We start from the raw sequence: 11,477 nt of genomic DNA, 5'->3' as shown, positions 1-11,477 counted from the left end.
CCGTACCGCTGACAGGTCGGCCCCGCCACTCCCCGCCTCGCTTTTCGTTGTGTCCGGCGTGCCCGGTGCGTCCCCTGTGGGACGGGGACGGGCTAGGGGCGCCGGACACCGTATCGGAGCGCGCCGGACAAAAATGGGCTTTGGGGGACGCGGCTGGAACGTATTTTTTGTCCGGCGCGCCCTAACTTTTGGGGACGCTTTGGGGGACGCGGCTAGAGATGCTCTAAGGCCCCAAAAGTGATAGCAAAACTAGTAGAAAAATAGTAAACCCATATGTAGCAAAATAGGAAATGAGATAGGAGCATGTAAACATGCACTACACACCGAAGCCACACGAATCTTATCTGGGCGGTGACGCTAGTATGCAGCAGTCGAAATCAAGGAAGGAGAACGTACACGCACGCATGCCCGGTAGGCAAACGGACCAACTAGCCGCAGCGAGCGGCTTGGCTTGGCTGGTCACACACACATCACGTATCATACATTGTCCGTACGCTGCACGCACGAGAGAGCCTGAGCACAGCAGTGGCGCGCCCACGCACACGTAACGGTTACCGTGTTCGTCGACCAAGGATCACATGATGAGGCTGCTGCGCGTCGTTGCTCCGCTCCTCGTCGCGGCGGCCGTGGGATCGGCGGCGACGAGCGGCGAGATCAGCAGAGACGACTTCCCCAGGAGCTTCGTCTTCGGCGCCAGCACATCGGCTTATCAAGTGAGTTTGCAAGACGACGACGACGAGCAATGCTCGTTACATCTATCACTGACAATCGTCCGCGGCCGGTTTCGGCAATTTCTTTCAGTGGGAAGGCGCGGCGGCGGAGGACGGCCGGACTCCCAGCGTCTGGGACACCTTTGCTCACGCTCACTCCGGTTCCGGTACGCAACGCACGGTCCATGCTTCAGTTTGCCTCGCCGGCATATCTTCTACACCCGTCATCTCATCACTGACATTCCTAAGTGAGGCAGGAAGTTTTTAAAAAACAAGAACAGTAGTGCACCAGTGGTCGAGATCTTGGAACAGTATCCATGAGGAAAAGACCAACACATTTCGGAATGAACAAAACATGTCGGATTTTTCTCTTCCCATTTTCATATGAATAAACAAGTTGCGTGGCCCCACCGAGCCTCCTCCCCATTTCGCGGCGGCGGCGCAAGTCCGCCACGGGCCACCGGCGACAGATCTCTTGTCTTGCCCCTCCTCGCCGTCCTGCTCTCCTCCGCGCAACACAGCTTCACTGCGCTACAGTGCGGTCTACCCCAGCCTCCGATGGCGCCGCCCGACCCCCACCGTCCATTCTCAGTCTCCCACCCCACCCACACATCCACACCACAGCGCCGAGGGTTCGACCATGGAAGCCGCACCTTCCACCTGGTCTGGTCAGGCGGACCCGAGCTGTTGCGGTAAGCGCGCTTTGCATTGCCTGATTCTCAAACATTTGTTGAACTGGGGATTGCTCCCAGTGATAGCAGGTTAGCAACTGCTGCTACAGTGCTCTCCATTGCTTTGCCCAAGATAGAATAAGAATTGGCATGCTCAGCTGTTACAGCTTGTTGCAAATGAGGCCATCTCACATACTTACTATTACCTCCGTTCGGAAATATAACGGTTTAGCTTTCTAAAAAAGGCTTATATTTCCGAACGGAGCTTTCTAAAAAGATTTATATCTTGGAACGGAGGTAGTACATACAGTATTAGAAAACTTAGAGAGGGTTCGGGGGGGAACGATTGCAGCTCACATCATTCTTGCTCTAGTCACCATACACAACCGTGAATCTCGTAGGGTATTCGCCGAACCTAGATATGTTCAGGTTTTGGGTTTGGGTTCACGGTGGAAATCGAAATAAGTGGATTGTGCATATGACCTACGAATCACTCAGTGCTCACAAGTTCTTCAATACAGGTGATGATCATGTGAGGGGTGATGTGGCAGCTGACGGCTACCATAAATACAAGGTGCGGTAATTTATGTTATTCAGTTCTGCCACCCTTAATTGGCTTCTGTACTCAAATGCTCATGTAGTTTCTAAGCAGAACTGTGCATAACAGGCTATCAGAGAGAGAGGTTGCCTTAGTATGGTCCATTTTTAGATGGATGGGTAGTTGGTGGCATGCCCTCTTGGGGAGAGATGGGAGGGTACTTTGTAGGTACTGACTCCAAGAAAATGTTAGTTATAGTAAATATTTGCTTGGGGAAAATTTGGATAATATAAACATCATTCGCTAACAAGGCATGGCAAAAAGTAACCAATCCTGGTAAAATGCTGTATGCTGGCTGGTGTATCATTTCTCATGTTTGTTACAGGAGGATATCAAATTGATGAAGGAGACTGGGTTGGATGCTTATAGGTTCTCTATCTCTTGGCCAAGAGTTATTCCCAGTATGTTTTTCACAAGCTTGTGTCAAAGTTTCATTGTTTAGTTGGTTTCTTAAAAGATATAATTCTGATTACCTTTCACATGTCCATAGATGGCAGAGGAGAAGTCAATCCAAAAGGAGTAGAATACTACAATAATCTCATCAATGAACTTCTTAATCATGGTAAATCTTGCATTCAAAGTTGTTTATGTTCCTAATAAATCTAATGATCATGGGGACTGCATAGCACTCCCTCTGTGGCTCTGTTCACAAACTAATGTCATGCAGTAAAAGTAGTTAGGCCAGTATGTTACCAGTAGGTTTTTTAGCAGGGCCCTACAGCCCTGAATTTCTTGAGGACTAATATGATAGGCCACAGCTTGGATCAGGGCATAAACCCAGGAATACCTGGCTAGCTAAGTTGAACTGGACTGCCAATGAACACGTCTAGTTTAAGTTACTTATCCTGTATTTATCAGTATAATTGTATTTATCTGTGTTTTAATGGTAAAAAGGATGTAAAATGTACGTGGAGGGTTATGTTGTATTTCTGATATTGAGTTAGATTGATAATAAGTTGTATTAATGAGATTGTGTTGAAGAACATCATGTACAGCAATACTTAGTATGTCTAGTATCTTGCAGGAATTCAGCCACATGTAACAATTTTCCAATATGATCTTCCTCAAATCCTTGAAGATGTATATGATGGATGGTTAAGTCCACAAATCATGTATGTATTATATTTTCATGCCTTTCATGTTTTGTCTTCATTTTTTAAAAATATCATGTGTTGGTTGATAGTATTCATTATAAAGTGTGTGTTATGCATGGTTGTGCAAAAAAAATGAAAATTACAGAAAATAATTGTAGACGTAAAAACATGCACTATAGGTCTGTCCTGTACAAAACCCGGATTGCTTTGCCATGCCTGTAGTTTTTATCACATGTAAATGCGTAGAATATAAGCACACTTTTAATCCCATTTTCTGTTTCCAGTGATGATTTCACAGCATATGCAGATGTGTGCTTTAGGGAATTTGGGGATAGAGTTACCTACTGGACTACTCTAAATGAACCTAATGCTTTAGTTTCGCTTGGTTATGATGCTGGTATTGGGCCACCAGGGAGGTGTTCTAAACCATTTGGACTTGGTGATTGTTCCCGTGGGAATTCTGTAAACGAGCCATACATTGTATCCCATAATTTCTTGTTGGCTCATAGCTCAGCTGTGTCATTATACAGGAGAAAGTATCAGGTACTATCTTTTCGCTAACAAATTGGTACTAAGGTATTTCTTAAGTGCTTTCTTAATAGATTGATCAACAATTTTATTCTGAATAATCAACCTACTAGTCTCTGTGGTGTAATTGTCGAGTTATTTGGGATTAGGATAAATTATTGTTTTGAATAATTGTTCTGGTCCGAAAAAACTCGGAATGCTATCTTTGTTGCTAATATTCTATGCTAAATCCTGAAAGTAATAATATTCATATTTCCCTTGGACTTTAAATATAGGTGAACTAGTTTTCCTAAACTACACCACGGACTTGATGCGATATTGAGAAATATGTAACCTATGATTTCTTATAATTCAATTTCGTCTGAACTATTAGGTAGGTCCTAAAAATCATCATGTTTCATGTGAAAGAGAAATTTGTTATATCCATGGATAAAAATGTTCTTTGTTCTGCAGACAAAGCAAAATGGACTTATTGGCATGAATATATTTATAAATAATATTGTACCTTTTACAAACTCAACGGAAGATATAGCTGCAGCGAAAAGAGCGCAGGCCTTCTTCACAGGCTGGTAGGTTGATCAGTCTGCCCTTTTTTACCTTTACAGTGCCAGCACTTATTTCATACTAGTTAGATATCATATCATTTTCCTTGACGAACGAGATTCTACTAAAGCCATGAACACCAAAGGATAAGCATTTTAGCAGCCTGCCCCAACAAGGATACATTTTGAACTTGTTCCAAACTGGCAATGAAATCTGCTTTTGGACTCTGCGTAGGATAGGTAACATGTTGAGAGATGGAAATGCACTTTTGATCTCAGGTGCATATGATCCCCTTTACCCAAAAAACAAGTTTCAAAATATTAAAAAAAATCGGAATGCTTTTTTGGCCCATATATCATGGAGTTGTTAGGTCTTCAATAGGCTTGTAGACCTACTTTGATACCATACAACTGTTGCATGGTATTGAAATTACAATTAATCCAATAAGCTTTTTAGTGGACGCCTCTCTGTATACTGTAGATGTAAATACATGATTCCTTGAAATCTTTTCATGTCAGATTTCCAAATTTTGCAGGTAATAGCCTTGTTTGTGGTTCTTCCTGCCATGGTTTCTAGTTTAAGCGTTATCTTAGTTCATTTTTCTCTTTTTACTTCTCTCGGTATATTTGTTGTGCTCACTATTTAACTTTAAAGAAAAACACTGGAAGAAGCAGCTCTGCAAGTGTGACCACTATCTTTATAATATTTATGCTTGTTAAATAAAGCGCATTATTTTTTAAAATATTATGAAAGTATGCTTACAATGCGTGTTGTTTTATTACTCGACGTGATGTGCATAACTACTGTATTGTAAATACTTGTATCGAATACAAACATGTCTAAAATTGAGTTGATTAATGAATGGTATTTATCCAATACACATGCTTGCATTGCTATCAAGATTTCCACATATTGACGTTTTTCATTGTATTTGTACAAGATATATGGTGCACATTGGTTTTGTAGCCTTTTGTGTTCTGGTCTTTTCTATTTGTTGCACTGATAGAAAAATTCTCGTTCTAATTTCCATTGCTGCGTGGAGAGTAAGCTAAATATGAAGGTTCTTGGTAGGCTCACTTGCACTGAGATAATTAGTTTTTTTCGAAATGGGGATTAAAACCCCGGCTTCTGCATCATGATGATGCACATGGCCTTTTATTAAAAAGTTACGAGTACAGGGTTTTAAACATCTCAAGCATCGCCCAGAATTGATACAAGAATCAACCAGCGAAAGAAACAAAGTAAAAAATGGACTACACATCAACGAAAGCCGCCTATTATGCCGTCAGCCAGCCTGGCACAAGATATTCTAAGCGACCATCTGGAGCCGTGTGCAACCAGTAGCCATAGCATCCCGCTCACTGAGATAATTAGTACAATCTATTAAGCTGCATGACATTTGATGGAAGTACTTACCATTATCATAGTATTTAAGTAATCTATCAGGTTTTTTGCAGAAATCTATCAGTGTTTCTGTTGGTAGTGGTAGCGGTGTATACATGTATGTTTTCTATTCACGCAACGGTAGGACACTTTTCATTTTTCAACGGTAAACTTATCAAGCTGTGAAGTCGAATTTAGTAATTCTAAATATTGCCATGCATTGCACTGAAATGGTGAACAAACTTTGGCCCTTCTCTGAATTATATTATTTCTCTACATAGGTTCTTGGACCCTCTTTATTATGGTGACTACCCGCTTGTAATGAAGGAGAACACTGGCTCCAAGTTGCCAGTTTTTTCTCGAAACCAATCTGAACAACTCATCAACTCTATGGACTTTCTTGGTATCAATTACTACACAATTTTGTATGTGAAGAATCATCCACACGATGCTCCTAGCGACAAAAGAGATTTCATGGCTGATATGTCTGCTAAATCAATATGTGAGTGTCATATGTGCTGTATTCTGGTGACTCAATCGTCGTTCAAAACTGTTAAATTCTTTACTTTAGTGTGGTTGTTCACTTCACGATTTCTCTCTTTGCAGTTACAAGCAATTCTACCACTGGGGTAAGATAAACTTGAAGTAAGTCTAGTTTTACATATATTAATGTATAATGACAAAGTGCTGATGATAGTGCTCCTCAGTTCTATGTGCCGGGTTATGGTCTCCAGCAAGTGCTTGAACATTTGAAGCAATCTTATGGCAATCCTCCTATCTATATCCATGAGAATGGTGAGTATTTTGTAACTGTCTGGTAATAATAAATAAGCTGGTTGATCTGCCAACTTTGTGTATCTTTTATATGCATCCTGCTTATATGATGTCTAGTCGCAATTCAGATGCAACATTAGCCAATATTACAAGACTGTTTCTTCTTTCCCTAAAACATTCTTCTGTGCTACAGGAAATGTATTTATTGTGTCGACATATTCTATCCTGACTTACCAATGCCTACATATATTAATATTATTATTTAATAAACACATTGAGCGCGACTTACAAAAAGTTCAACTCTAGGGTATCCGATGCATCAAGAAGTGGTATTTGATGATGGCCCTAGGTTGGAATTTTTGAGTGAGCATCTTAGAAGCCTACTTATTTCTCTAAGGTATTCCCCTTTCCCCCCCCTGGTGGCCATGCATTAGATTTGTCTTTTAATGGATTCAACAGTTGTCCTTGTTTGATGTTATGAATCTTCAAACATTTAAGAGCCCTAACTGGATAAGTTGCTCTCTATATGAATCATAAAGCATGGAGTAATTGTATCACATAGATGCATTCGATAATCTGATATTAGTGTAATTGTAGTTCAGCACCATGTTTCCTTTGCTAAAAAAGAAAAGGAATATGTGTGGTTAGTCACAGCAGAAGATTATACAGTGGGAAATTTGCAAGCAAACTTGAGGGTCCATCTTTGGTAACTTGTAAGCGTCCCACAACGAACATAGGGCATACTGAGCTGTTATGAAGCATGCAGTCATCATTTATTTTCACCAAAGTTCATCTATTTTTCGAATAATACAAATTGTGTGTTTTAGGCAATGGCAGATTGGTTGACATGACAGTAGCCTGAAGAGTAACATTTTTGTTCTCACACAGGAATGGTTCGAATACAAGAGGTTACTTTGTCTGGTCGCTGATGGATTTATATGAACTACTCAGTCTCGGAGACACGTATGGGCTCTATTACGTGGATTTTGCTGACAAGGATCTGAAGAGGTACCCAAGGAGATCAGCAATTTGGTATGCAGATTTTCTTAAGGGGAGAAAAGGGCTGAGGCGCACTGAGAGATTTTCAGATCACTAGATGTCTATGAATTGTGTTTAGACTGCACTGGTTGTCTATTTTCAGATCAACTAGCTGTCGATGTCTGGTGTTTAGACTGCACTGGCAGCGTTGTTTCCTTTAACACGTGAGCTAGATTCACTGATTCTTGGGACATTTTATGTAATCCCACGCACACATACACTCCTTCCAAGTTAGGGCATATATAAAGGTGATATCTTAGCAATGCCACGTAAAATAAATGTTTAGGTGGAGAGAAAAGAGAAAAATTTAAAAAGGTGTCTTCTCTTAATTAAGAGATGATCTCTTAGCACAACCTCTCTCACCATATATTTAGAATGTGTTGGTTAGTAGAGATAAGACTAAAAATTACCCATTGTATTATCATGTTTTATTGTCAAATCTAGATTATGTGGCACATGGTCGACCAGGCATTTCGACACAGGCATGGCCGATAGGTTCAAGCCGGCCGGTAGGGCCGAAGTTGCATGATTAATGTGTTACATCCATGGTTACCTAAGTTTTTTTTGAAACATTTTCTATATATATGAACAGCAGACCACCTTATTAAAAATCTTCCAGCCCTTCGGTACCCTGGAAGGAAAAGAGTGCATCTAGAACCTACTGCCCCTCAACACAAAACAGTTACATCGTTTATTAGCTTGCTGAGTATGAAATGAAACTAGGAGATTCATCGATCCAAGTGCAAGAACTACCATAACTAAAAAAAACTCTAGCAAGCTCATGTGCTACCTGGTTAGCCTCCCTATTACAAAACTCAATAAACACATTGCCGAAACCACTCCCGTGTTACCACCTAAGTTAATCAGTAGTAAGCGCACTAAAACCCGCCTCGTCAAACTTTCTCCCACCACCACCTCCACTTCACTTTTCACTTCCCTAACTAGGATCATACCCACCTCGCCTTCAGGTGAAGAGAGCTCCTTCGCCACGGGAAAAAGTAAGACGGCAGGATGAGTTCCCCTGAGAGGTCTGATTTATCAGACTAAAAGTGCCAGAAAATTGTCAACCAATCCTTTAACTTATTTGTTAACCAGTCCAAAAACTGCAACTCACTAAGATCAACTCCCATATGATTTGTTACCAAAACCATAGTGAACAAAAAATTACACTAACTCTGAACATTGTTGTGCTAGCCTAGAAAAATTTACACACGTCAAATACTACGCAGAAAAGACACAGCTGAGATAAACAAAAATTACTACCCGAACTGCTAAATAATAATACCACACAACCGGTTGCTAACTACAAAATCTAACCAATGCGGTAAAAATAAATTCACACGGCTAGCTAGCCATACCAGCGTACACACATTACCAACATATAGTAAACTATCATTAGTGAGGAATTAGGGTTTAACCTTGCAAAGCACCTACGTTGTGGCACCCCCGGGATCAGGGTTAGACAAATACCAGATCTTCGTCTGACATAAGCCTAACCTCGAGCTCGGAAGACTACAGTGAGAGAATCGGTAACACAACAGTGACTCTACGACTCAAAAGGATATATTACAACTCTTAACAGAGTAAGATCCAAATTATTACACGCAGAGGTCACTGACCCATCATTCAACAAGCAACGGAAGCAATTTATGTTATTCTAAATAACAAGATAGCAAAGGGCTTAAGAAGCCATAACATAAAGCGACGTCCCAGCCCATAAGTCGCAGGCTGCTGCCTGGGAACTCCAAACTAACCATCGATGTTAACGTAGAAACCACCTTCGGCTGTAGCGACTTCAACTGAAACAAAAGCATGCAAAGCTGAGTACAGGGACTCAGCAAGACTTAGTACAACCTTTTAGCAAAGCGGGTATGCGGGCTTTCTGGTAGATCTTCTTTTGCGTAAAGCCAGGTTTTCCTTTGTAAGATGAGAGAGAAGAGAAGTTCGACTACTCAGAACCTTTGAAAGGGGATAAGAGAGCGACATCTCCATCTCTATTGATCATCATGTTGTATCCACCAATCTTCATCATCTCGAACCACTATCCTCGGACTACCCCCTCAACACCCGAAGAAGGTATCCGTAAACACACATTGTTTACCAAGTTTTACGATTAGATTCAAGTTCTCTATGATCTCCACGTCCTTTCCCAAGTCGTCCATAACCGTGGACACGGCTTTTCGAAAAGATTCATAACCCTGCAGGGGTGCACAACTTTACCCACACGCGCCAACCGACTCTTAGTGCCAACGTTTGAGCTCTCTTCCTTGGAAAGCCGGCAGAGGGTGGTTGACCACGACCTTTACCTTGTCTGTCGCCGAGACCATGAGTCACGCGCTAAGGATTGTTCCGCCGTAACGGGTCAAGTCCCGAAGTCGGTCCTTAACGATGTGTACCGAGGTGGGTTTCCCCGCAGGCCGCAACCCCCGACCACCACGACCACGCTTACCTCGCCCGTTATGTACCTTTTCCCCAAGCAAAATGCAATGCATATGTCCAGGTAAAGCGCAAACTATGTGACTCATGGAATCTACTAGGCAAGTTAGTGAGTCGAGAGGGTACCATAATAGGGCCTCGTGTGGTTGTACGCTCGGCCTTGGTTCAAGAGGCGAGAACTCTGGTTCCTAGGGTCGGCAGAAACGAAACAACCCACCACATCCCAATGTGGCCTCTCGTCTGAGCCTTTAATCAGGTTTATCATTATCTCTATACTTACCACGTCAACCTGTCATGCTAGATTCATTTCATTGTAAGGCTCCAGTCCGAAGACCGGAGTAGTAGCGTAACAAACTAAGCATGGCTAAGCATAAAGAGATAAAGGCTCTCGCGATGCACACATGCCAAACCTAGTTATGCTAGGAGAAGTGGATCAGGGTATCGAGGCTACAAAGGTCAGACATGCAACAGATAGGGTAACTCTATCTATCGATAAAAGACAGTTGAATCATATGCGATATGTAGGAACCACAGATAAAACATTTCGAAAACATAGATGAACCAGGTTAGGGCTTGCCTTTGTCCCTGACAAACCAATATGGATCTCCGGGGATCCCGTGCTTGACTTGTTCGTCAGAGGATGAGTATTGATCTTCGGTGTTGTCGATCTTCATCGTCTCGGGCACGTGTTCTATCGATCGCGAAGAAGCAAATACTATAAAGAGAGAAATAACAATCAACACATGGCATAATGCAATGCACATACAATATGGATGATATGTCATATTAAAGGAATTAAGTAAACCCTAGATGCATCATCAGATTAAAGGGGTTCCGGCATCGGACACCGCCATATGAGAGGGGTGTATTAGGGTTCTCTAATAAGGCTCCACATTTAATTGGTTCAAGCATGTATGAAACATGGATAAACAATTAGGAAATGTTTTTCTGATCATTTTGATATATAATTTTATATTTTTCTGATTTAAAATGAATTACTTATGAATTTCCAAAGTTTAATTCATTTTAAATCAATTTCTGAAAATTATATAAAATAATAATAATAAAGTTGGGCCCACATGTCATAATTTTATTCTTTTCTAAAATATTTCCTAAATTAATAAAATCCTGACAGATGGGGTCCACCTGTCATTATTTTTCTATTTACAAAAATTACAGAAAAGATTTACTGGAAAATGCAGAAAATGGAAAAGCCATTTATGGCGTCATGCTGACGTCATGCTGACGTCAGCATGGCCATGAGCTCACTGTGAGCTCGGGTTGAGCTCAAATTGGCCGATTTGGCCCCCGATTGAGGTCGCGCGAGAGGGGAATAGGTGCGGGCCGACGCGCTGAGGCGTTTGGTGGCGGCGCCGCCCGAAGGAGGTCGCCGGAGCGGCGCCGGCGTTGAGCAGCGCGGCGGCCGGGCACGGGTCGGCGAGGCGGGGGCGCTAGAGAGGGCGAGAGGGAGAACGGAGGGCGCCGGAGCACCGGCAGCTCACCAGGAGCATCGTGGAGGGCTCGGCTCGGCGGGGAGGCTCGCGGGCGCCGCGGCGGCCGTCGGCGTTCTCGGCCGGCCGCGGGAAGACGAGGCCGTGGCGTCGATCTCGCCCTCCCCGTCGATTCCTTCGACGAGGACGCTCGAGAAGGCGAGGCGGAGCCGGTGGTGGTGGCGGTTGGGCGCGGGGGTGGCCCGAACGGC

General features: G+C 42.7%; 1 protein-coding gene across 2 annotated transcripts; it reads left to right on the top strand.

The window, feature by feature from the left end:
- Positions 1-490: 490 nt before the first annotated feature.
- On the top strand, positions 491-7,602 carry LOC124659150 (beta-glucosidase 10-like). Of its 2 annotated transcripts, none has more exons than XM_047197082.1 (13): positions 491-713; positions 802-886; positions 1,903-1,955; positions 2,305-2,380; positions 2,470-2,541; positions 3,004-3,091; positions 3,358-3,616; positions 4,055-4,170; positions 5,809-6,029; positions 6,134-6,156; positions 6,235-6,322; positions 6,608-6,698; positions 7,190-7,602. In XM_047197082.1, the coding sequence occupies exons 1-13, from the start codon at positions 579-581 to the stop codon at positions 7,395-7,397; spliced, it is 1,515 nt and encodes a 504-aa protein (XP_047053038.1). In that variant the 5' UTR covers positions 491-578; the 3' UTR covers positions 7,398-7,602. The 2 variants fall into 2 exon arrangements, with proteins under 2 accessions (XP_047053038.1, XP_047053039.1); XM_047197083.1 differs by having other exon boundaries at positions 495-713; positions 802-877.
- The last annotated feature ends 3,875 nt before the right edge of the window (positions 7,603-11,477 follow it).

The sequence above is a fragment of the Lolium rigidum genome, chromosome 6, assembly GCF_022539505.1.
Source record: "Lolium rigidum isolate FL_2022 chromosome 6, APGP_CSIRO_Lrig_0.1, whole genome shotgun sequence".
Lineage (NCBI taxonomy): Eukaryota > Viridiplantae > Streptophyta > Magnoliopsida > Poales > Poaceae > Lolium > Lolium rigidum.
Note: the sequence above shows the minus strand (reverse complement) of the source record. Positions and strands in the feature narration are given on the sequence as shown.

What these genes read in the sequence shown, in the direction of transcription:
- LOC124659150 (XM_047197082.1), top strand. Translation starts at nt 579, where the DNA reads ATGATGAGGCTGCTGCGCGTCGTTGCTCCGCTCCTCGTCGCGGCGGCC. An exon ending in TTGGCCAAGAGTTATTCCCA is followed by an intron (nt 2,381 to 2,469) that starts GTATGTTTTTCA and finishes ACATGTCCATAG; the next exon opens with ATGGCAGAGGAGAAGTCAAT. An exon ending in CAGGCCTTCTTCACAGGCTG is followed by an intron (nt 4,171 to 5,808) that starts GTAGGTTGATCA and finishes TTCTCTACATAG; the next exon opens with GTTCTTGGACCCTCTTTATT.